Source organism: Monodelphis domestica, chromosome X (assembly GCF_027887165.1).
Source record: "Monodelphis domestica isolate mMonDom1 chromosome X, mMonDom1.pri, whole genome shotgun sequence".
NCBI classification, from domain to species: Eukaryota; Metazoa; Chordata; class Mammalia; order Didelphimorphia; family Didelphidae; genus Monodelphis; species Monodelphis domestica.
This window is the reverse complement of record NC_077235.1, coordinates 61,686,076-61,712,837: the sequence shown is the minus strand read 5'-3', so window position 1 is coordinate 61,712,837 and position 26,762 is coordinate 61,686,076. Positions and strand designations below refer to the sequence as shown.

Sequence of the window (26,762 nt, the reverse complement as noted above, 5' to 3'; positions counted from 1 at the left end):
TACCTGAACAAGTTTAGTGACATGGGACACAGTGGCTTAACCAAAGTCCTTGAAGAAGTAGGAAACACTAGAGAACCTTAAACCCCCACGTAAACATTATTCTTCATGAAGCATGTTTTTTTTAAACCCTTCCCTTCCATCTTGGAATCAATACTGTGTCTTGGTTCTGTGAACTTTAGATTTACTTCACCCTGCTTAGTCTAACAAAACAGGAATGGCTACACCCATACTTAAGGATTAAGTATTGAGGAGGATGACCTATGATAGACATCAGAAACAACTGACAGACCCCTGGGCTGTCCTAAGTCAAGCTTAAGCTACCATTGGTACATGTGAGACACAGGTAGTAGTAGTCTCTCGGAAGCTGAGAATGATGGTTGTCTTTGTGCATTATCATCTATTAATGTACCCTCATGTGGCTTTGAAGTCCAAAGGCTGAGGCGCAGAGTCTGTGGCACATGGGGCATGGAACACCAGTTGTTACGGGAGGTGCGGTTGTGGCCTGGTGTCGGTGTTCACGCGCAGCGGCAAGACGTCGACGTCGTTCATCTTCAAAGGTGGTGGCGGCATGGTGAATGTGGGTATGCCAGCTGCTTCTGTCAGAGGCAGCAAGTTCTAGTTGCTTTGGTGTAATGCCAGCCCACTTCAGGTTTGACTTTAGCTGATCCTTGTATCTTTTCTTTGGTCGGCCTTGTTTCCTGAGTCCAGCTGACAGTTCACCATAGAATACTTGTCTTGGTATTCGCTGTGGGTCCATGCGGATGACATTTCCAGACCATTGTAGCTGGGTTTTGAGGACCAGGACTTCAATACTGGTGGAGTTGGCTCTGTCGAGGACTTCCTGGTTGGTGATTCGGACCTGCCATCGGATCCTCATGATTGATCGGAGAGAACGTTGGTGGAATTGCTCCGTTTCATGTGCTTCCGGTACAGTGTCCATGTCTCGCAACTGTACAGGAGCGAGCTGAGGACCACTGAGTTATACACTTTGAGCTTCATCGCAGTGCTTACACCGCTGTGTTGGAGGACTTTGGAGTGCAGCTGCCCGAGTGCCTGGCTGGCCTTTTGGATCCTGGCATTGATCTCATGGTCTAGGGACCCATCGTTGGCAATGGTGCTGCCCAGGTACTTGAAAGTGTTGACGTTAGAAAGCTGTGTGCCATCGATAGTTATGCACGGCTGGTTAGTTGGCCTCCCTGGTGCAGGTTGAAACAGCACCTCTGTTTTGCTGAGGCTGATGGTCAGGCCAAACAATTTTGTTGCAGTAGAGAACCTGTCCACAATGGTTTGGAGGTGATTTTCTTGGTGGGCCATGAGAGCACAGTCATCTGCGAAGAGAGCTTCCAGGATGAGTCTCTTTGTTGTCTTTGTTTTTGCAGTCAGGCAGCAAAGGTCGAATAGTGAGCCATCCAGTTGGTATTTGATGTAGATGCCCAGGTCTAGATCCATCACAGCATGTCATAATACTTGGGTGAAGTATAGGTTGAATAGCACCGGAGCAAGGACACAGCCTTGTTTCACGCCATTGGAGATGTTGAAGCGATCAGAAGTCTCTCCACCAGATAGGACTTCCCCTGTCATATCGACATGAAAGAGCTGGATCAGTTTGACGAATTTTGCTGGGCAACCGAGCTTGCTAAGGATCATCCACAATGCATCCCTTTTCACTGTGTCGAACGCGTTCATCAGGTCTATGAAGACAATGTAGAGACTCAGGTTCTGCTCAAGGCATTTTTCCTGCATTTGCCTCACCATGAAGACCATGTGGACGGTGCTGCGATCTGGTCGGAAGCCACATTGTGATTCAGGTAGGTTCTGCTCTGAGACAGATGACAAGAGTCTGTTGGGTATAACACAGGCGAGGATCTTTCCAGCAGTGGAGAGTAGTGAGATGCCTCTGTAGTTGTCACAGACTGCTTGTGTGCCTTTGTCCTTGTATAGGACTACCATAGAGGTCTCTCTGAGTTCTGGGGGCATGTCTTCCTCTTCCCATATGCTGGTCAACACTATATGGAATGCCTGAAGCGCCTTTCCCTTTAAGGCCTTGTACACCTCAGTTGGGATCCCATCTTTACCGGGTGCCTTGCCTGCATGCATTTGTATAATGGCTTTTTGGACTTCTTCCAATGAAGGAGGGACATCAAGTTGCTCGATGATGCAGTTTTGGGGGATCTGGTCAAGGGCCCTTTGGTCAACTGAGGAGGGTAAGTTGAAGAGCTGGCTGAAGTGTTCTTTCCACTTGTTGCTGATGCCTTTTTTGTCTTTTATGAGAGTGTCACTGTCAGAGGATAGCAGGGGGGTGGTGGCAGATTTTAATGGCCCATAGACAGTCTTGAGGGCACTGAAAAATTGTTTATAGTTTTTCGTGTCAGCAAAGCGCTGGATTTCTTCTGCCTTTTTTTCCCACCATCGGTCTTGCATTTTCCTGATCTCACACTGCGCTGTGGCTTGGAGGGACTTGAATCTGTCCTTTTTAGGATCAGAGTTTGGGTTATTTTGCCACTCCATAAAGGCTTTGTTCTTTTTTTTCAACAGGTCTTCAATAGCAGTGTTGTTCTCGTCGAACCAGTCCTGGTGGTTGTGTTGTTTGGGGCCTAGGACTGCCTTTGATGGTTCCATCACCATGTCTCTGAACTGGTTCCATTTCTTGGTTGGGCTTCCAATGAGTGGTCCCTTGGCAGACAGCTTGTCGTCCAGACAGGACTGGAATGTTTGCAGATAAAATGGATCTCTGAGACGACTCACGTTGCAAGATGCGCGAACTATCTGGGCATGTTTTGGATGGCAAGGTGCAATGCGTATTTGAAGAGTCGCTCTAACCAATCGGTGGTCTATCCAGCATTCAGCTCCTCTCATGGCTCTGGTGATCTGTACATCCTGAATGTCTTGCCGGCGTACAATGATGTAGTCAATGAGATGCCACTGTTTTGATATTTGTTCGCCATTCTGAACACAGTGTTCGTGATGGTGAGTTCGAACTCTGAGCATTTGCTAAGTAGCAGTAGGCCGTTGTTGTTCATTTTGCCCACGCTGTGTTTGCCGAGCACTCTTTTCCATCTTTCATGATCCTGGCCAACGCGGGCGTTAAAGTCTCCCAGTAGTATCAGCTTGTCATTGGTGGGCACTGAGTTCAGGACAGCACTCAGGTCAGAGTAGAACTGCTCAATGGTCTCCTCTGTGCTGGTCAGTGTAGGGGCATATGCACTGATGATTGTGACATACCAGTCTTTGCTGAGAGGTAACCGGATCTTCATGAGCCTCTCGCTGATGCCCACAGGCAAGTCTGGCAGCTGTTTGAGCAAACTGGTCTTGATGGCCAGGCCAACACCATGGATTCTGTCTTCATTTGTGGCTCTACCTTTCCAGAAGAAGGTGTATCCAGTGGTGGGTTCGCTGAGTAATCCCTCTTTTGGGAAGCGTGTTTCGCTTAAGGCTGCGATGTCGATGTTATATTGCGCCAGTTCTTTACCGATTAGAGCTGTTCTTCTCTCAGGTCTTGGGGTATTCTCTCTGTCAAGTAATGTTCTGATGTTCCATGCTCCTAGTAGGAGTTTCTTTGTATTTTGTTTTCTTTGGTTTCGACTGCTTAAAGGGATGACCCGCTAGTCGCAGTGTGCTGACTGGGTGTTTGTAGGGCAGGCAATGTTTGGGACACCTTTTATAGTCCCCTCCCTTGATTAGGGTGAGCAGTGCTGTCCTAGAGAGGGCTGCTCAGTCGCCCAGGATGCTGCCGAACGTCTCTGCTGCCCTGGGTACAGGGCCTAACGACCACTGGTGCATGGGCTGCCTACGTGCAGGATCGTGACTACAACTGCCAGTGGTCACCTCCACCTGTTGCGTCGCCACTCCCCCATCGCCGCAGGTCTTGAAGAGGGTAGGCAGGGTTGGAATAGATGAGCGTGCACAAAGATACTTGTGCGTGAAAGAGATTTAAGTGGAAAAGGGGTGTATGGGGTGTTCAGGGTGGGGTAGCACCCTTGGTATGGAGGGTTTGTTGTGCCCTCCTAGGGCAGCTCTCCAGCCTCTGCCCCCCACCTGACACCCAGCTCTCACCTGTGGCTCCCAGTAGCTGCTAGCATGTAGCAGCGGCCACACCCCGGGCAACGGCTTTGACAGGCCGGCCAAACCTTGTGAGGGTAGCCATCTGGTCGTAGACCCCTGGTGAACTAGGGCTTTGCTCACCCAGCATGTGAAGACTGCTTCAGTGGAACAGGCGGAAGAAACCAACAAGAAGGTTCAATGGCTGAGATGGTGATGCAGCAAGGCCCCATGGAGTGCTTAGGGCGTGTTGGAGCACAAAGGACAACACGGCCACCTAATGCAGCTGAGGAAGACTCCAGGTGTAACAATTTTTCGTGCCACTGGACCCAGGCTTCCAACGCCGAGAGAGTGGGACTGTCTCTGTGCATCGACTTTTCCACTTAAATCTCTTTCATGCACAAGTATCTTTGTGCACGCTCATCTATTCCAACCCTGAGACACAGGAAAGTGATGTGAAACCATCTATATATTTCACGTCACTTCTTCTGTTGGGCCTCTTTTCGTGGAGAGGTGGCTCTGGTGGCAGCGTGCTGAACATCTTGGCATCTTGGTGTGGCAGCAGCTATTGTCCAGGTTTGGCGATGAGTTTCCTTGATACAATACTGGGAGAAGCTTAGGAACCTAGTTCAGGTGAGGTGTCTTCTCTGAGCTCTCTCGGAGTTTAGGCTGATTCTTTTCTCCTTTACCTTCCAAACACTATCCTCTTAGGATGCCATGAGGCAGAGGTCTTTGAACTCCCCCTGGCACAGGCCAGGCAGGAGAAAGCCTATACTCTTTTCCTTTCTCTTTTCCTTAATTCTTTCCCTCTATATTAATTAAACCACCATAAACTTTCCAAACTGACTTGGGCATTTTATTTGGGATATTCTCTGGTGACCAAATTAATTTAGATTAAGTCACAACCCTAAAATTACCCATATAGTTCCAAGGCAGAAGAGTAGTATGGGCTAGGCAATGGGGGTTAAGTGACTTGCCCAGGGGCACACAGCTGGGAAGTGTCTGAGGCCAGATTTGAACACAGGACCTCCCATCTCTAGGCCTGGCTCTCAATCCACTGAGTCAACCAGATGCCCCCATGAAGCATGGTTTTAAAGACATTGGGAACTGGGGATTGGAGAACCCTCAATCTACACAATGAGAGAGCCAGACTAGGTGGCCCCTCAATGAGGAGGGGCTGCCTACAAAGTAGGCAGATGGTATGAGTCATCTAGGGGTCAATTGTGCCTCTAGAAGAGTGGTGGTGTGCCAGGGGGCCCACAGATTCAAGAGAGGCCAATGCAAAGTTGGAATGGCTAACTACTGGGCTAAGGGAGAGGGAAGAATGTAAAGTCAGAGCAGGGGTAATGGTTTGGTGAGTCCACTGGGATGTGCAGGAATAGGCTTAGGAAGGGATGGAATGGTAGAAGGTCATGATCAGTTAGGGGAAAATCACAGTTTCTACTCAGGGAAGTGGAACCCTTGTGGGTAAGAGCTAGAGCTAGTCTGTGACTATCTTAACATGGAGGAAGGAGACTAAAGGGGTGAGTCATAGGTTGAGAGGTTGAGAAAATGGGAAATAAGGGAATGTGAGGGAGTAGCTACATAAATATTAATATGCTCTGAGGTAAGAGCAGGAACTAGGGAGGCCTGGTACTTCTTACCACATTGACTGAGGAGGAAGAATGACCTGGGGGGTTGGTATACTACAGTGACCATAGTTTTAACTGGAATGAGAATGTTGATTGATTGAGTGCCCTTCAAAGGCTGAAAGTCTGCTGCGTGAAGAAGGCAAAGGGTGCGTTTGGAAATAAGGAAGAACCAAGTACAAGGAGTCTTCTAATTCTCTTTCCAGGACCAGTGTGAAAAGGGGCGTGTGCTCGAGGCAGCTGAAGCTAGCTCTGAAGAGCCCTGAGCTAAGAAATTTGCAGTGTGAGCACAGACACCTCAGAAATGAGCAAATGCCACAAATGGCTGCATTCTTGGCTTTGTCGTTTGGCTGGACTTAGGAAGGTGAACGGGAAAATGATAGTAACGTGAATCAGACTTACAAGGATGCTGGGTGTGAGAGGAGGTCTAGCCAGCACTGGAGAGGAAAGACAGGGATTCAGTGTCATCAGAACAGAGCCATGTCTAGGTGAGGGCTAAGAGATGAACTGAGTGAGTGTGAGGAAGAGACGCAAAACGAAGAGGAGTTTGCTCACTCTGGCAGGGCTGGCTTAAGACATAGAGGGGGTCAGACTAAGGGGGAAAAGGAAAGGAATGAGAGGATGTGAACAGGGTGGCAGGGGATGGTTCCCCCTCCCAAAGTGCTAGTGATGAATGATTACAGGGACAGAGAAATAGGAGAAGCCATAGGGTTCCTAGCTCCTAGTCTCCAGGGGTGTTAGATATTAGGCAGAAGCAATCCTGCTAGTTTTTGAAACCACAAAACAGCCTTTTAGTGCTGTTAAAATGATTACTGGGATTTGAGCAGGGGTTCAGTTTGCTCTGGGGTTTGGTCTCTGGGGCCATCTGGAAATGTGCTACAGGTTTTTAGGCAATTATTCTGCTGGTGTGGAGGGACACCTGGGCCTGTATCTCATCTTGAACCTCCCCAGCTGTAGCTTCCTGACTTCACCTTGTCCTTGGTCCCCTGGGCCCCAATCTGACATGGAATTTAAGGAGAGAAATGTCCCCAGTAGCCCAAGTACCCATTTCTCTTAGCCCTCCTGCCCTTACTTAATGCCTAACTGTACACTGGTTTCCTAAGGGTGTGCTGCCATTTTGAAGCTCTCTAAGAGGACTTGGGCCACCTCTTTATTCTTAGGGTTCCCTAAGCTCCATAGCCTAGCGCAGTGCACACTGCAAGCATTCCATCCACATCTGCTGACTTAACAGGACTCTCTCTAGTTAATGTACTCACGATATGCCGGGCTGCAAACACACCATCCACAATAGCACAGCAGAAAGCAGCAATCACGCCAAAACTGATGAAGACAATGGACGCTACCAACTGCAAGTGGGGAAGGAAAGAAAAGAAGAGGGGGACAGTCAGAACAGTGAGGGCTTTGAATCCCTATCATGCCCCCTAACGGTGGGTGTTTCCAAGACTGTTCTGGGTCTTTTTCTCATTTCCCTCCATACTATCTCCCTTGGTGATCTCATCAGCGCCTCTGGCTTCAGTGATCATCTCTACTGACCTCCAATTTTCTAGGACCAATTGCCATTTGGATATGCAGAATGTAGGTGTCTCAAATTCAACCTGTCCAAAACAGAGCCATTCTTTTTTATTGCCAGTGGTAGTCAGTATCACCACCATCCTTCCCGTCATCTAGTCTCCCAGCCTAGGAGGTGTTTGTTATCCTTGACAATTCAGTGGCTCTTGCTACCACCCCCATAACTAAGCTGTTGCCAAGGCCTATCACACAACCTTTGCAACACATCTCAAATGCACTTCCTTTTCTTGTCTCCTATCGTGTAGGCTATCATCACCCCACTCCTGAGCTGTTGCTGGTGGGTCTCCCCACCATAAGTGTCTCTCCACTTCAGTACTCTCAGCTGTCAGAGAGTGCAAGTCTGGCCACATTACCCTCCATCCGACAGATTCAGTACACTCCATTTGGTTCCCTATTACTTCAGGACCAAATCAAAAATCCTTTGTTTGGCATTGGCCTCTGCTCTTCACATCCAGATTCCGTGTCCAATCTCTGAGCCTTTCTGAGAGCTATCTCTCATGCCTAGAATGTTCTCCCTCCCTACCTCCACCTCTTGGTTTCCATGCCTTCCTTCAAATGCCAGCTAAAATCCCACTCCTGCGTCCCACTGCCCAGCAGCACTTTTTACTGCATGTTTCTGGGCTGCCCATAATCCTCTGCTTGTCATCTTCTTGCTAGAAGGGAAGCTCCTTGAATGCAGACACTATCTCGGTTTTTAGCACAGTCCCTGGCCCTTAGGAAATGCTTGGTGATTGCTTCCTTCCTATCTTTAATTTTCATTTTGCTTTTAAATTGGAGCAGTCTTTCATATGGTTGTTGATAGTTTGCACATCACATTTTTAAAACTGCCTGTTCCTACGCTCTGACCACTCACTCCTGTTTTTGTATATTTCCAAGGATTCTGAACATACATTTCTCACAGGTATATTTCCCATGAAGTCTTTAAAAAAGCCCTCACCTTCCGTCTTGGAATCAGTACTGTGTATTGGTGCCAAGGCAGAAGAATGGTAAGGGCTAGGCAATGGGGGTCAAGTGACTTGCCCAGGGTCATACAGCTGGGAAGTGTCTGAGGCCACATTTGAACCTAGGACCTCCCGTCTCTAGGCCTGGCTCTCAATCCACTGAGCTACCCAGCTGCCCCTCCCATGAAGTTCAGTTCAGGTGTCGCCTCCTCCAGAGAGTCTTAGCAACCTAGTCTAAAGATGGTGCTATCTCTCCTTAAACTTTTTCTGTTTATTTTTACAAATGTCAATATTTCGATTGGTATGCTACATATTTATCAACAGTAGGCCCCTAATGGAATGCAGGTGGGGATTTGGGGGGCTTTATTTAGTCTTATGTCCCCAGGGCCGGTTGCTGCTCTAGGCCAAATCCTCCAGAGAACCTTCAAATCCTCAGCATTCCCTCACCTAGTTGGTACCTCAAACATTTGTGCCCCATGCATACGCTACTGACATCTCTAGTCTGTGACATCAGAAATAGAAAATCAAATGAGCCTGCTAGAGACTCTATCCAAATCTTGTCAAATACTTGGCCCTCATTCAGATGGCTAAGGAGCCAGAACACAGTTGTGCCTACACTGGGCTGGGAAGAATAACAAAAGTCTAGGCCCTCTTGGTGAATCATCAGCATCCCACCTTCTCCTGCTTGATCTAGACACCCTTCTGCTGGTTGGATCATCCACCAATGCATCATTTTAGCCCTCTGGAGATCTCATTACAGAATCACACAGTTGTAGGGAAAGAAGGGACCTCTGGAGCCATCTCCATCCCAAACCCCCAAATAATAATGACGTTTAGATAATGCCTTAAGATTTGCACAATACTTTATATAGGCTAACTCATTTGGATCCTCATAGAATCCTTATAAGGTGAGTGCTATTATTATCTTCATTTTATAGATGAGGAAACTGGGGCAGTCAGAGTTTAAGTGAACTGCCTAGGGTCACACTGCTAGTAAGTCTCTGAGGACATATTTGAATTCAACCCTGTCTGACTCCAGGCCTGTCACACTCTATCCACTTTACCACTTACCTGTCTCAATGTGATGTATGTATCAAACCTGGAGTTTTCAAAAATCTTCCAATATTTTTGACATTAAATGTAGTCTGGCCACACCGCCACCATTTTGTATTTGTGAAATTGATTTTTCAAATCCAAGTCATGTCATTAAATTTGTCCCAACCTTCTACCCTTTTAAGAACTTTTTGGATCCCAACTCTATCATCCAACATGACATCGATTTCCTGGCTTCATGTCATCAGTAGACTTGAGAAAGCATGCCACCTATGTCTTTATGCAAGTTGTTGAAGAAGTGTAGGGGAAAATCACACTGGAAGAAGCATGTACATAACTTTCCATCACAGTCCACCCTTGAAGAGTAGCTAGCTGGTACAGTGCACAGACTCCAGTTCAAATCTGGCCTCAGATACTAGCTGCACAACCCTGGGCAAGTCACTTAATCTCTGTTTACCTTATCCACTAGAGAAGGAAATGGCAAGCCACTCCAGTATCTTACTCAAGAAAACTTCATGGATATCATTGACACGATAGTGTCCACAGGGCCACTAAAAGTTGGACAAGACTGAACAAAAACAACAGCAGAAAGAACTCTGGACTTTGAATCCGGAGACCTAGATTCAAATCTTGCCTTTGATGCTTATGTATCATATGACTCCAGGGAAGTCGTTTCTCCCCTCTGAACTTCAGTTTTCCCATGTAGAAAATGCCAACAATAGCATACAACCTACCTCACAGAGTTGTGAATAAAGCATAAAGTTTTTTTTTAAAGCATTTGTTTCATGGAGCCCTGGATTTATGTCTAACTGGATATAAATTATCTTTGCATCTATGGAAGATATAAAAGCCTTCTATAACTCTTAATGCCACTGCTAACAATCTTACCATTTGCCTTTTATTTTCAATTAAGTTTGAGCCGATGATTCCGAGAAATGATCCAAATCCAAGCTGGAAAAACAAACAAACATTGCTTTAGCAAAAACACTCCATTTATGCCATAGTTAATTACCTAAGTTGCCACTAGGTTCCAGGGGATAAAAGCCCACCAGTGACTAGCAAGAAAGTAAATTGTAGCCGGGCTTTGGAACCTAATGGTTTATATATTGAACCGGTGATGGCTTTGATCTCCATTAGGGGTCATTGGTATATCAAAATAGAAATGGTTAAGTAAATAAATTATGCTGGTGTTTATTCTTTTGTCATTAAAGCCAACTGCTTGGTTGGGATTTTTTAAAGTCCTCTTTTGATGTACTAAGCCTTAAGGATGCGAATCAAAATAAACACATCTTTAGGGTGAGAATGCAGTGTCAAAACCATCCCCCCAATTTGCTGGCCTGCTGAGGATTCCATGGTAGTTAACAGAAATTACTTGGAGCATGTATGGAAAAACCAGATGGAGTTGATATGTATGCACTTACATAAAGGAAATCCAACAGAAGATGATTTCCCCTAATGCTGGACAAATATGCCTAGGGGAAATGAATCATACCCCCAAACTGAAGCAAAATGACTCTGTGTAATGTACACTTATTTACTCTTGTGTCTCTGTCCCTCCCAATAATCCTTAACTCCTGGTGAGTAGATCATTTCATCCCTTGTATTTGTATCTGCAGCACCCAGTGAGGGCCTGACACATAGCAGGTATTTAAAAGATAGCTGCTGATTGACTTATTGATTGAAGGGTATCGTCAGTGAAAGTCAAAATGAGTAGTGGACAGCTAAGTGGCCCAGTGGATAAAGTTATGCGCTTGGATCAGGAAGACTCCTCTTCCCAAGTTCAAATATGGCCTCAGCTATGTGTCCCTGGGACAAGTCATTTCACCCTGTTTGCCTCAGTTTTGTCATCTGGAAAATGAGGTGGAAAAAAAGGAAATGACAAACTACTCCAGTATCTTTGCCAAGAAAACTCCATGATGGAGTCACAGAGTTGGATACACCTGAAACGTTTGAACACACATACACACGTGGAACATCAATGGACATCTTCAAGCTGGTACCTGGCCTATGAAAGCTCAAAGTTTCCCCAAAGTAAACAAATATAGAGAAATGTTGAGTGGGGAATATCTGGCCATTGGAGGGATGTTTGGTAACAAACACAAGGAGGGAGTAGAGTGACGGAGACAGAAGAGAAATTTTTTGGAACCAATATTTCAGAAGTCTTCAGGGAGAATCTAAAAACCACAGAAGATTTCAAAGGTCATCTAGTTTGACCTGAGCCTGACCAGAAATGCCTCCAATGTTATACTAGATAAGTAGTTTAGCCTCTTCTCGCAGGGGACAAGAAGAGTTGGTCTAAGGCCTCTTCCATTTAATTATCTGAAAACAACTCCCCACTAAGTCTTCTCTACACTAAACATCTCCAATTTCTTCAAGCAAACCTTGGATCCTATCTTCGCCAGTCTTTCTCACCATTCTGGTCAACCTCTTGTAGGCCCATTCCAGCTTCTCTTTCTTCAAAGGTAGTGCCCAGAACCAAGAATGATACTGCAAAAACCCAGTGGAATTGCTCGTTGGCTATGGGAGGGGGGGTGGGAGGAGGGGAGGGAAAGAACATGAATCATGTAACCATGGAAAAATATGCTAAATTAATTAAATAAACTTAATTTAAAAAAAAAAGAATGATACTGCAGGTATGGCCTGCCCAGCACAGATTACAATACATCTATCGCCTCCATCACTGGGAATTAAAGGCCTCTCAGAATGTAGCCTAGGATAATGTGCGGCCTTGGGAATTGCTTCCACTGGCTGATATTGTCCTTGAAGTTGACTACAATGACCAAATTCTTTCCACAAGAGCTATTATCTAGTTTCTTCTCTTTAAGCCAAGGATAGAAATGTATGTTTTCCCTGTTACATTCTTTTCCTTTTGGGCACAAGTTCCAGCTTGTGATATTTTTTGGGATCTAGACTATCATCTCATATGTAACTACTCTTACAAGAATTGTGTCATCTGCAAACCTGACAAGCTTGCCATCTGTATTGTCAGCCAGATCACTGATCAAAGTGTTGAACAGCACAAGGTGAGAACAGATTCCTGGGGGACTCCATTTAGAGACCTCAGTGGAAGTTGCCATTGATTTCCAAATGAATTTTCTTTGGATCTCTTCATTCGAGCAGTTCTAAATTAACCTCCTAGCATCTACCGTACATCTCTCTGTTTGGTCCACTGGATCGCATAGGAGGTTAAGCATATTCTCTCTTAGGCATTCCCCTGATTTACTAGCTTCATAACTCAGCCCATAAAAGGAAATGAAATTACTCTGGCATGACTTTTTCTTGATGAAACCATGTTAATTTTTGGTGACCACTGTTTCCCTTTTTAAGTGTTCATAAAATCCTTAACAATTTATTCTAGATTTTCCCTGAAAAGGATGCTAAGCTCCTATTCTGACTTTTAGGCACCACCTTCTTCCCTTTATTAAAAATGGGACGACCTACCCCATTCTCCAAGATCTTTCAAAGCTCACCCAGAGTGGTTTAGAAATTACACTGGCAAGTTCTTTCAATGCTTTGTAGTTCATTTGGGCCTGTACTCTGTAATTCAGCAGGGCACAGAGATGCTACCTGATCCTCTTTTCATTTATCTTGGGTTTCCACTCCCTAACCAATTTGGTTTTCTATTTCACAGGCCAAAGATTGATTTCTTTAGAAGAGAAAACAGAATCGAAATGAGCATGAAGTACCCTCTTACCATTATTTGCTATTTTCAGCCCATCCATCCCTCCCTCCCAGAAGTGGTCTTAACCCTCCTTTTAACCTTCGATTTCCCCTCAAATAGATTTAAAGAACCACTTTAGTCATCATTGGCTTTCCTCCTTTTCCAGATTCATGATCTGCTTTCCAAAGCTCTCATCAAATTCCTCCTCCTGACCCAGAGATCTGTAGTATATTGCTTCTATTTCTAACTCCATTGGTCCCTCAGCTACATGCTCATTCTCCACCTCCCCCCATTTTCTGGATTCCTCTTATGAGCATAAAAATCTTAAATTATAATGTCACTCTTCTACATCTTTTTACCTATGGTCACAAACAAGTCCTAGCCCACCAAGGCTCAATGAATGGACCTCATGGCATCGAGATCTCTAGGTCACCCCACTTACTCCCCATTCTTTGTCCACCTTTATATAAACATTTGCAACCACAGGTTTTATTGTTGGCTCTACTCTTAGATAATGTCTCCTGTGAATGAACTGAATCTCTCATTGGGACCACACTTCTTTCTAGGTTATACCTGATTTTCTCCAAGTAGGCTTATCAGAAGTATAGTTTTCTCCATTCCACTTCCTTTACAGAGAATGCCTTCTTGATGGGAAATACTTGAGGAGAAAATGTTTTTACTGGCCCTTGTTAAGTACATACCATGATTCTCATATATCAAGTTGTGGGTCCCCAAACCCAATCTGATTTGCATACATCACCTTCTTATCCAACTGGTCACTTCCCAAATCTGTCTTTTCTTCTTAACCCCCTTCCCTGCCTTCATCAGCAGTCATAAAAATCACCTGTGTTTCCAAGGTTTTTGTTTTTTGCCTGGAACGTCACATTCCCTAGAAATATTCTCTAAGTTACAGTTTGTAGAGTACTGTTTATCTCCACGTGAAATCATCAGAAGTGGGTGTTGGCTATCAGGTTTGACAATTCTGTGGTGGAGTGTGAACTTTAGATTACTCCACCCTACTTAGTCTAACAAAAACAGAAATGTCTACACCCATACTTAAGGATTAAGTATTTAGGAGGATGGCCTATGACAGACATGTGCTAGCAAATGACAAATCAGAAACAACTGACAGACCCCTGGGCTGTCCTAAGTCAAGCGTAAGCTACCATTGGTACATGTAAGACACAGGAAAGGGGTGTAAAAACTGTCTATATATTTTGCGTCACTTCCTCTCTCTGGGCTCTTTTCCGCGGAGAGATGGCTTTGGCGGCAGCTTGCTGAGCATTTCGGCATCTTGGCATGGCAGCAGCTATTGTCTGGGGTTGGTGGTGAGTTTTCCTTGATACTATACTGGGAGAAGCTTAGTAGCCTAATTCAGGTGAGGCATCTTCACTGAACTCTCTCGGAGTTTAGGCTGATTCTTTTCTCCTTTACCTTCCAAACACTATCCTCTTAGAAAAGCCTCTAATATTCTTCCTTGTGGCAGAGGTCTTTGAACTCCCCATGGCACAGGCCAGGGGGGAGAAATCCTATACCCTCTTTCTCTCTCTTCTCCTTAATTCCTTCCCTCTATATTAATTAAAATCACCATAAATTTCCAAACTGACTTGGGTATTTTATTTGGGATTTTCTCTGGCAACCAAATTAATTTAGATTAGATCACAACCCTAAAATTATCCTTACAGGATCTCCTTCATATTCCTGAGCAATGCTCTGAAACTCTTGTGTGTACGTCTCTTATGTTAGATCAGTTCAATATATGACTGCTTTGGTTTCTCTTGGCAGACCATTGCCAACCACTCTGAACTGTCTTTTTTCCATTTGGTTATTACTGGTTTACCTTTTGCTTGATGTCATCTTTGAGACCACATTATCCCATTCTAGAAGGAAGGAAGGAAGGAAGAGCCACTTTTTCCAGTGGTAATCTAATCTAGCACCTGCCCTACGGGAAGAAGCTCATACTTGGCACATGACTCAGATGTTCAGAGACCCTTCTCTCCTAACTTCTCTGTGTCCCATTTCACCATGCCCCAACCTCCTGACCCAGGGAAAAACTGTCCTCTGCCTCTTTATACAGTTGTTCCATTTTGTATTCTCCCTGCAGCACTTCCATTTTCTTTAGAAATATAACATTCTCTCTAATAACCTAGAGATGAGAAATGTTTTCCTTTAAGTTATCACTTTCTTCTTTAGTTTGGGAGCCATTTTGGATTTTGAACACTCATGGTGACACTGGTCAAAATGATAGCATGTTCTCTGCAGGTCACAGCTAAATTTCCCTCACCCCCTCTATTTGCTTCAAGTAAGTCCACAGTTTTTGTCTTGTTTCCTTAGCTTCTGTGCTAGCCTTTGTAGCTAATTACTATGGCAACTACCTACTGTAAGTTGGCATGAGACTTGAGCTATCAATATAATGAAATCCACCCACGTCCTTTCCTTTGCCCAGGCCCTGATCTTCAGGTACTTCATGGACACTAATCTGTGACCCTAATTGGTGAGGCTTAAATGATTTAGCAGATGGAAGCAGACAAGACAGAAGCACCCAAGGCACAAGATCAAATTATCTGAAAAGATCTATCTAATTCATTTTGCCTAGCTGTTGTTTTCCAGAATACTTCATTTACATCTCTAGATACTACTGCTCCTCGGCCCCATCTGAGAGCCAAAGCATAATTTATTTAGCATACAGGACAGAAATGTACAAATGGTACTGGACACAGGATGAAAAACAATCACCTAATGATGCCAACAAATCGTGTTCATTTCCCACCACTTTCCAGAAGCTCTCTGAGGTTTCTATGAGGGGTTAGCCCCCCTGATTTGTAATCTAGTGAAGGAGGGGGATCACATGAAGAAAAAAAAGCCCTTCTCTAGGCCTGGCAGCCAGCCCTGACCCCTCTGGGCCTGTTTCTGCTAACTATTCACTTGACCCCTCATCGTTTCTTTTCTATGTAAAATAAGGGGAGGACTAAACTAGATGATCCCTGAGGTCCCTTTCACCTTTGACAAGCTAGGATCCTATGATCTTCTACCTCTTCAGCTATACTATTGCTGTGGAAAGACTCAGTTGAAGAACATGAGTTGAAATGCTACCTCTGGGGGGGGAACTGGATAGCTCAGTGGATTGAGAGCCAGGCCTAGAGATGGGAGGTCCTAGGTTCAAATCTGACCTCAGACACTTCCCAGCTCTGTGACCCTGGGCAAGTCACTTGACCCCCATTGCCTAGCCCTTACCACTCTTCTACCTTGGAACCCATACACAGTATTGATTCCAAGACAGAAGGTGAGGGTTTAAAAAAATTAAAACAAAAAAGAAATGCTACCTCTGCTGCTCCTTAGCTAGGTGACCTTGAGCAAATCACTTCCCCTCCCAGGGACTCAGTTTCCTTTTCTGTGGACCTGATGGCCTCTGAGGCCCTTTCCAGCTCTAGAGCTATTATCCTAGGACCTTCTCACACGTAGTATTTGCCTTTTGACTTAGTATTAGGAAAATGACAATAAGAATTAGAGTTCAAATTTTCTTTTTTTGAAGAGAACTTTGAACAGGTTGATAACTGGACTACAGTACAATGACTGAGAGGAAGGGCAATCTGGGAGGTATCTGGCATGCTAATCAACCCCAGGGAGTACTTTAGAAACCAGCAAACTCCTTAACACCAACATTTTTGTTTTTAAACATGGGATTTTTTTGGAAGTGGCAGTAGGCACTTGTGGTTATCCCACTGCAATCTCTGTTAGCCTTTCTCCACCTCAGCTTCGCTTCCAGACAAAAAGCATCCCCTCACTTGGGGTCGAGCAGAAACAACCAGGTAAAGGCTGAAAAGTAATTTCCCTAAGTGGTTGGCATGACAGCCAGTGCCCTTTCATCCCTGCCATTAGTGGGCTGAGCTTGCCAAGCTGGTGAAGAACAGCTGCTGACTGGCCTTGGTGGGCCTGTGGAAAAGGATGAAAATTAGATCAGGGGAAAAATGGTGAGAATAGGCCAATTAATCTTAACACCAGTTGCAGATGAACAAGCCCTACCCTGATCTCTATTCACCGAAGGACTAGGCTTTCCCTGGGAGAATATTTAAATTTGAGGACTGATGGGGAAAAATGCCAGCCCAGTAAAATGATGATCAAACCTCGGAAATGTCCTTGGGCAGGGCGAAGGGGAAAAAGAGGACCTTCCTCTGTTGGGCCCCCAGAGTGGATGGAATGGCTTCCATTTTTAAAAATCACACCATTTTTATTGGCACCTTAAGGTTTGGGAAGCTCTAGACAAGTGCTTAGGTTACCTTGACTACCGGATAATCAAAGGCCAATAGGGTAATCAGTGGACCTCCTCAGGAGCTACCTCTTTCCACAGATGTCCCCCTGGGCCTGGGTAACCTCTATTGTACAGACGTCTCCCTAAAGAAGCTGGGCAAACAGTGGACCTGCTCTATTTGTTCTTCCAAAGTGGGGCAGGGGTAGGACTAAGCCTGTGGATGCTGTCCCCAGTAGCTTGGCCTCCTGGGAATCTGTTCAGCTGGCCTCCTGGCAGTGGACCAATCACAATCTTTTCTCTTCAGGTTGGGACGTGTGCAATTTGACAAATGACTCAGAAACTTAACTCAAAGGAAGGCCAAATAAGGCAGGGAAATGGAGCATATGCTAGTTTGAAAAAATACATTCTTGAGGGGTGGGAATAAGTTGTTCTCCTCTCTAGAGAGGGGGAGCCGGAGGAAGTGCCAGGGGACTGACCAAGGAAGCACAAAGGGCCTAGTGCATAGTAGGCCTCTGATAGACATACAAAGACATGAAGATGTCTCTGGGGTCCAACTCAGCAAATCTCCCCACTCCATCCCACTTCTCCAAAGCCAGAGGCAAGAAAGTCCATGCCCAGCCTGTTTGGAACTCTTTATAGGGAACTATTTCATTCTAGTCCAAGGAGAAATCTTCCTGATGGCCAACGTCTACATGGATAAGACTGCTAACCTTACTTCTTCTTTCTCTCCAAATGAAAACGCTGGCTGAATCCCAGTTTTGCCTCCCTCATAGGCTCCTCCATCTAGATCTGGAATGCACCTGAGGCCATGGACTTCAACCCTCTTATTTTGGAGAAGAGGAAAGGACTTGGCTAAAGTCACACATGAGTAGCAAATAACAAAGTTGGCATTTGAAGCCAGGTCTCCTCTCTAGATAGAAAGTACTATCTGCCTCTGTTGCTCAGTGGTTACAGAAGCTTGAAAAAAGGCCACTGACCACTGACTTCAGCACTCTTTTCTAGAAACTATTTTGCTATTTTCTTCAACTTTCAAATGTTTCTTCAGTCTTAGAATTCCAGATGGCTGGCTGGAAGGGAGCTTAAAGGCCATTGTGGAGGTCACCAAGAATTCTCCTTTAACTTCCCCCACACTGCATGAAGACCTCCAGGGAAAGGTAACCCAATATCTCTCAAGGACACCCTTGCTACTTTGGGAGGGCTCTCATTGAGGACATCCAGCCTAGGAAAGCTAGGTGGTGCTGCAGTGGACAGAGTATCAGACTTGGAGTCAACACAGCTTCCTGAGTTCAAATCCAACTTCAGATACTTCCTACTTTGGTGACCCTGGGCAAGTCACCATGTCTGCCTCAGTTTCTTCATCTGTAAAATGAGTGTGTGTATATATATATATATATGTATATGTATGTATATATACATATATATTTTGAAAATTATATACCTTGGGGACAGTTAGTGGCTTAATGGATTGAGAGCCAGATCCAGAGATGAGAGGTCCTGGGTTCCAATCTGACCTCAGACACTTCCTAGCTGTGTGACCCTGGGCAAGTCACTTAATGAATGCCCTCTGCCTAGCTTCACTGTTCTTATGCCTTGGAACCAATGCCCAGTATTATCTCTAAAACAGAAGGTAAGGCTTTTTTAAAAATTGTATTCCTTTTACGTCCTTGGTCATGAGTAAAGACTATTGAAGTGGGCTTGCATGGTGTCTCCGTTCTGCAAGGCTCATGAGACTAGGAAAACAGGCTGAGTTCTCCTTGGTAAGTGGGGGCTTAAGCCGAGATGCCAATTTGATAATCTGTATGGAACACACCTCCCTGGACCAGGGAAACTATGGCTGATGGGCCAAATCTGGCCTGCTGTCTGTTCTGGTACAGCCCAGGAGCTAAACATTGTTTTTACCTTTGAAAACATCGTATCTACTTAAAATACAGGTTGGGCATAATTTGCCAACTCTTGCTTAGATTAGCAAGGCAAGCAGCTACCCCTGGGGCCATTTGGAAAATGACAGAGACACTGGAATTCTCCCTGACTGCTGCTTGGTGTGGAGTGGACAGCACAACCACAGAGTGAATATGGGACCACCAACAACTGGACCTTCATGAATAAAAAAGGAGGAAACGAGGACACCTGGGCCAGTGGGTTAACTTTCAAACAGGTTTGGAAGGACCTGCAATCTCCAGTAGACTTTTCCTCCTGTGAATCTGCACCTTCTTCTCCGATCCCTATCAATCACTCAGTTTCACATAGAATGGTCCCCAAAAGTGAATCTTCCATCCCTAGGGGTTTCCCAGTGGAAGCTTGTAGAGGGAACTCCTCAGACTAGCTGGAGAATCAGCGCAGTCTAGACTGAAAAAGACCTCTGAGACGAAGCGTCAACTTTCATAGGAAAGGACATGGAGACTCAGAAAGGTCAAGTGTTTGCCCATGGTCACCTGGGCAGGCAACTGAGGCAGGATTTCAGCTCATGTCTCCGACTCCAAATCTAGATGTCTTTCCCTCTATACCACGATCTCTGCAATCCCTTTTAACTGTGAGATTTGGTAGTAGGTGTTCTGGGCTTTATCCTTGTCCTTGTGGTGCTTCCAATCTAATAGCAGGGAAGGATAGACACACAACTAGAACTAAGGGCACACTGTGTACCAGGGCATGGTTTCTTCCCCACTGTTCACTCTTTTACTAGCTCTGCATGTTCCATGCACTCACTCTGACTGCAAGCCTATTTCTGTGTCCCCCAGGTAAAGCAGAGCAAGATAGAGCTAGTAGGGCCCAAACCATCTGAGTTGTCCAATTATTTTTTAAACCCTTACATTCCATCTTAGAATCAATGCTACATATTGGTTCCAAGACAGAAAAGTGGTAAGGACTAGGCAATGGGGGTTAAGTGACTTGCCCAGGATCACACAGCTAGGAAGTGTCTGAGGCCAGATTTGAACCCAGACAAAACCTTCCATCTCTAGGCCTGGCTCTCAATCCAATTAGCTACCCAGCTGCCCCTTTGTCCAATTAGATCTAATTGGCACCAACATCAGCCTTGCAAAGGCTGTCTGAGAGGTCTGGCAGAATAGAGCTATATAGTCAAGTGTCAAAGGGAAAAAACCCAGGCCTACAATAAGTGGGTGTCTTCTGCACTGGTGTCTCCATCTAAGCTAGAAAATAAATCAAAAGAGGAAATCCATTTTTTAATACAGTGAATGAAAAATATCTTGGTCTCTTCCACTTGAGATTCTGAATCTTGACTTCTGGCTTTGGTTTTCGATGGTAGCAGATATGGTGGCAGGAGAGTTGGATTTGTTATCCAAGAATCCTTGAATTTAAGAATTACAAGGGTATAATTTCCTAAATATATAAGGAACTAAGTCAAATGTACAAGAAATCAAGCCATTCTCCAATGTAAAAAATAGACTTGAATACAGGACTACAATCCCCACAAGCCTTTGCTCCACTTCCCCAAAATACTTTGTAATCTCACGGAAATTCTCAGGTGGGCCGAGATTGAGAAAGTATTTAACTTGGTGGCAAAGGTTTTTGGGTCTCTCTTTTTGGACTTCCATTTTGGAGTAGACGTGGCTCTTTCCATAATGTAGGTGAGGTCTTGTCTAGGCCTCTGACCTAGGCACGTTTTCCTTATCCTGTATTTTCTTTAATCCTTAATCCTTAATAAACCTCTAAAAAATATAATACTCCTTGCAGAGAAATCTTGCAGAGAAACCAATTTCTACCTGCCTCAGTCTCCCCTAAATTTGAACTGTTACAGTTTTTGATGACCACTTTGATGAGAACTTCTCAAATTTTTTAGCCTAGATAATGATTTTTTTAAAGCTACGTTTCTCCAAGATGTTTTTTTAGAAAAACCATCTTGATCAGCTCCTGCCTGCAGCCCTCTCTGGCTCCTGCTTCTGCTCCTGGCCTCTCACCTGGTGCCCGAGCTCCTGGCCCTGCTTGTCTGCACTCCGGCTCCTGGCCCTGCCCACCCTGGCAGTCTGTCTCTCACCCATTAGGTTTTTTTTTACCCTTGCAAAGCTGCTGCTCATTCCAGCCATTAGCTCCAGGCCCTGCCTGCCTGTTTGCTGCCCACATGGCCTCTGCCTGTCTGCCTGCCGCTGCCATTAGACTGATGAAGTGGATGGCCACTTCTCCCTGCCTGCAGACCTCCCACCCCAGCTGCCCGTTCTGGCTCCCGGCCCTGCTTGCTTGCCTGGCCTACCCTGGTGCACCCAATCCTTGTTCAACCCAGATCCTTGGCTGGTAACAAAACCGGGGGTATTGGCTCCATGTGGGCGGCCTGGGCTCCACGTGGACTGGGGCAGGAAGAGGTATCATATCAGGGGAGAGAGAAAAAGGGAGAGGAGAAGAAACAGATTTTTTCAAACAGAAACTTAATAGCAATGGGCTGTTTAAGAGGATACCTTTTGACTCTTGTGGTAATTTCATTGACTTCACCTTCCTGTCAGGGAGAAGATTCAGCCAAAAGATTCAACTTTGGGGAGGCAAATGGGTGGGTCAGCGAACTGATAGCCAGGCCTAAAAACATGCTGTCCTAGGTTAAAATCTGGCCTCAGATACTGCCCAGCTGTGTGGCCCCGAGCAGATCGCTCAGACCCCATTGCTTAGCCCTTACCACTCTGCCTTCGGACAATAGACATTTAAATGGATAAGAACCCAAGGAACTTAAAGGCTATATTTTGAGGCATTTCAGACTCCAATGGTTTATAAAAAAAAATCTCTGTATTTCTATTGCATTTCCTGATTGTTCTGTTTAAGATATAACTTTGTGATTTTAAGTTCATATATTACTGGATTGAATATTATTCTGTTAAACTGAAGGTTGATTGAATTTATTTTGAATGTACTGAGTTTTAAAATTCTGTTGCTTTTCCCCTATAACTATTGAACAAATATTAGTGATTAAGCCCATATATGAAAAAACAGCCTTTCTATTTTTGCCTTTGTAAAATTGTCACATAAAGGATAGATGGACTTCATCAGAACTGGTTATAATTGTAGAACAACCTTTGGAAAATTAGTGTGCTAAATATCTCAAATGATTTTAAGGGTTTTTTAAATATGATTTTTGTAATTTTTTTAACAATCTCTGGTTATTTTTGCCTGCCCCTACCACGAGGTAAGGCCCATTCTAGTAGCTGAAGAGAAATACATTTTATAAACCTCAACCTTCCCACATGTGAATGGAAGTTGGGGCAGTTAATTTCAGGGCATTTGTACCCCTATAAAGCCTCCAAAAAAGGAGCATCCCTTTATTTATACTCTTCAGCTCACTATTTTACTTCCACCAGAATGATATCTAGATTTCTTGATGTTCTTAACCCAAGATGAGTTTTACTTTGTTTTAAAAATATATGTTTAAATACCAAGGTTGAAAGATTGCTACAGTTGTAAAAATTGTGACAAATATCCATCAATTCATAGGCTTTTAAATGTCATACAACTTATGTGAAATATGATAGTGTTTGTTTGCTATTGTAATTAATTGGGCTATTGAGAATTTTGGGGCTATTGAAACTACATATTTGTACTACTGTATTTTTAAAAATGAAAAATTGTTAACCTTGTTCAATTCATTTGCCTTCTACTCACAGTGAGCATGGCCAGATATTAAGAGGAAATGGATCTCATTTTTGGTGAGAAAGCCTTGTATTTTATATTTTCTTAGCTGACACAGAGTGTCAATGATTATAAGCTATATTTTTAAAATTTTTTTAAAGCTCTTTTATTATTACATTTTTCTTGCATGTGCAATATACTATTTCAGTTTTTTTCTCTCCTTTTTATATTTAAAGCACATGTCACCAGCATTAAGGTTTTGATTTTTCAGTACTACAAGTTTGAAATACATTCGTCAGAGCATGCCCAAAAAGCTTGTGACTATAAAAATGATGCCACTAATTATTTAATAAGTTATGGGACTTTGCTTAATGATTCTGTCTGATTCCAGGACAAGATATACACAACAGCCATTGCACAGAGCCAAAGAAAAGCCAATCCAGGATGGATTGATGCACTTCTAGGCCAATGCAAAGGTCTTGAACCTAGTGTGAAGACTCGAGGTTACTGTGTTTATCATTGTTAGACATAGGCTTTCCTTGTGTCCACACTCACTCTGAAGATACTCACAGATGAGTATCCCCAAACTTGGCTCCTACTTGGCTTCTATAATCTGGTCCCTTTCTTTTCTGCCTCTCATAGTGTGGTACCTTTCTGTAGTCCTGGCTATTGACTGGGTAAATGTATCATTGCTTAGATCATTTTGATTGGGCCCTGATTCAAGGACCTGTTATAGATTTATTTTTCTTTTTACTTGGAATTTTACACATAAGACTTTGATAGTCTATATTTTCATCCAGAAATTTTTCTTTTCTTTTTGATTTTTCTGATGTCTTTTTAATATCTCTTGCCAATTGATTCATATACCTCATACCTCAGCCATGCATCCCTAAGTGATCATGTATTTTTCAATCACCCTCTTAATGGGGGAATGTAAAAAAATATATCATTATTTAAATTGCAAAGTTTAAATTCCTTTTGAGAAGAAGTGTAGGTAAAGAAGATGCTACCTCTCTGAATCCAAAACTGAACTGTTGGAGAAGATACCATGAAGAAGCCTCCAGACCAGCCAGCTGCACAAAATTGAACTTTGGGTGTAGTTGATTGAACATTTATTTGTATGTATACTTTCATGCCAAAGGGGACTGCCCCCTAACTGGCTTTCTGTCAATGTGTCCAGTAATTATTGGTTTTATTCTTTTGTTTCTCTTATCCTCAAATTATTGTAATCTTTAAATTGATTATGTTTTCATGATCCTTTGGAAAAAAAATTAATTTTTTTCAAACGATCAAATGGGGAATGTAAAAAATAGACTCAAATACAGGACTACAATCCCCACGAGCCTTTGCTCCACTTCCCCAAAATGCTTTGTAATCTCACAGAAATTCTCAGGTGGGCCGAGATCAAGAAGGTATTTAACCTGGTGGCAAAGGTTTTTGGGTCTCTCTTTTTGGACTTCCATTTTGGAGTAGACGTGGCTCTTTCCATAATGTAGGTGAGGTCTTGTCTAGGCCTCTGGCCTAGGCACGTTTTCCTTATCCTGTATTTTCTTTAATCCTTAATCCTTAATAAACCTCTAAAAAATATAATACTCCTTGCAGAGAGAAACCAATTTTCTACCTGCCTCAGTCTCCCCTAAATTTTAACTGTTACACCAATTGATAAATTGGGAAGGGACATGAATAGGAAGTTTTCAGATGAAGAAATCAAGACTATTAATAAGCACATGAAAAAGTTTTAAAATCCCTCTTGATTAGAGAACTACAAATCAAAACAACTCTGAGGTACCCCCTAATACCTAGCAGACTGACCAATATGACAGTAAAGGAAAACAATAAATGCTGGAGGGGATGTGGCAAAATTAGGACACTAATTCCTTGCTGGTGGAGTTGCAAATTGATCAAACTATTCTGGACGGCAATTTGGAACTATGCCCAAAGGGCGCTAAAAGCCTGTCTGCCCTTTGACCCAGTTATACCACCACTGGTTTTATACCCCAAAGAAATGTAAAAAAAATGTCTGTACCAAAATATTTATAGCCATGTTCTTTGTGGTGGCAAAAAAATTGGAAAATGAAGGGTTGTCCCTAGATTGGGGAATGACTGAACAAATCGTGATATCTGTTGGTGATGGAATATTAATGAACTGGAGGATTTCTATATGAACTGATGGGGGAGTGAAATGAGATGAACCAAGAGAACATTGTACACAAAAAGCGAAATGTTGTGGAAGGATCAAATGTAATAGACTGTTACTCATAGCAATGCAGTGATCCAGGACAATCCTGAGGGACTTACAAGAATGCTACCCACATTGAGAGAAAGAACTGTGGGAGCAGAAACACAGAAGAAAAACATTTACCGCCTGGTTATACGGGTGTATGCTTTGGAGTGTGGTTTTTAAAAGATCACTCCGTTACAAATAGGAATAAAATGGAAATAGGTTTTGAGTAATAAGACATGCATAACCCAATGGAATTGCTTGTCAGCTATGGGAGTGGGGGAGGAGAAAGGGGAGGGAGAGAATGTGAATCATGGAATCATGGAAAAATATTCTAAAAAAATAAAAATAAAAAATAGCAGGGGATCTCGGTGACTATCTAGACCAGGGGTTCTTTGCCTGCTTTGTGTCCTAAACCCTTGGGGGAGTTCGGAGAACTCTTTGGATCTCTCCTCTGAGTCATGGTTTTAAAGGCATCAGAGAAAACACATGGGAATGCTTACAAAGGAAAGCAATTATATAGAAACACACATTGTAGAAACCCTTTTGAATCCCAGCTTGGTCACTTATGTCCTATGTGGCCTTGGTCAAACTGCTTAATGTTTCTGGGCTCCCATTTCCACATCTATAAAACGAGGAGCTCGGCTTAAGTGCCCTTGGAAGTTCCTCCTAGGCCTAGGCCTAGTAGCCTTTTGCTAGGCTTTCGGCTCAATTTCCTCATTTTCTCAGGCTCAGAGGATGGTGACTTACTCAGAGTCACAGAGCTATGATTAGAACCCAGGTCTCTAGAGTCTTAATTCTGGGATCTTTCTAGTACACGTTAGACAGGAATGTTTTCTTCAAGAAAGCTCTCCAAAGCAGACCTGACAAGCTACGAAAATACCCATCGGAAATGGGTGCTTACTTCAACCTTATTTTGGTTTAAAAATAAAAACCAATTCTGCTGAGGAGGAGAGATCTGGCCTCACCACAGGAAGAGAATGGGCTTAGCATTTACGTCAGGCCTCTAGCAGAGGCCACCAAGCAGGTATATACAGCCACATGCAAGCTGCCCCTTTGGGGGAGGTGAGGAGCCCTGACTGTCAGGGCCCTGTGGGCACCACAGCCCTAGGGGCTAGGACCAGGGCCAGCAGAGTCTGTCTTGGACCCCTCCCGCTGCCTCTCAACAGTCATGGTGATTTCTTCCCCAAAGCACTGATTGACTTTTAACAAATTCTCCATTTGAATTGAAAACGTGTTTGTGAATTATCTTCATTTCCAAATACAGCCATCCATCCTCCCTCCCTAGTCAGCCATCCATTCCTCTTAACAAGGAGTAAAAAAGGAACACTAGCTCAGCAAAATAAGTCAATGCAATGCCAAGTCTGACAGTACCCACCTACCCACAGGCCTCCACCTCTCCAAAGGAAAGGAGGCACATGTTCTCATGTCTAATAGCAACAACTATCTTACTCGAAGAATATAACTTTGGGCAAGACACATATTGTGTCCCTGAGCTACTTCATCGGCCTCATTTAGGAATCTTTTCCCCTGGAACTAGATAAAGATGAGATTGGCGGGCCAAGCTGGGCCAGAGAGGGGGCCCTGCTCCCACTCATGCCTCTTGAGTTTTGGGGGGACTGTGGAGCAGTCACCTCCCTCTTGGAGCCAAGTTTGTTCCCTTGTAAAATGTTCATTCTCCAGGGCTGCTGGGAGGTCAGAGGCCGTGGTGAGGCACTGAAGGAAGAGGGCAGCAGAGGAGTAAATAAGCATTTATTGGGCACCAACTATGGACCAAGCTCTTTACAAATATTATCTCATTGACCTTCACAACAACCCTATGAAGCAAGTGCTCTTAGTG

At 44.0% G+C, this 26,762-nt stretch overlaps 1 protein-coding gene across 2 annotated transcripts in view; it reads right to left on the bottom strand.

Annotated features, from left to right (window-relative positions):
* The window catches only part of TMEM255A (transmembrane protein 255A), an 83,316-nt gene that overhangs the window by 26,968 nt on the left and 29,586 nt on the right, over positions 1–26,762 (bottom strand). For both annotated transcript variants that reach the window (XM_007507132.3, XM_007507133.3), the window contains exons 3-4: positions 10,118–10,180; positions 6,923–7,012 (exon numbers count right to left, since the gene is read on the bottom strand). In XM_007507132.3, the coding sequence (XP_007507194.1) occupies positions 6,923–7,012; positions 10,118–10,180 (153 nt within the window). The remainder of the gene's footprint in view (positions 1–6,922; positions 7,013–10,117; positions 10,181–26,762) is intronic.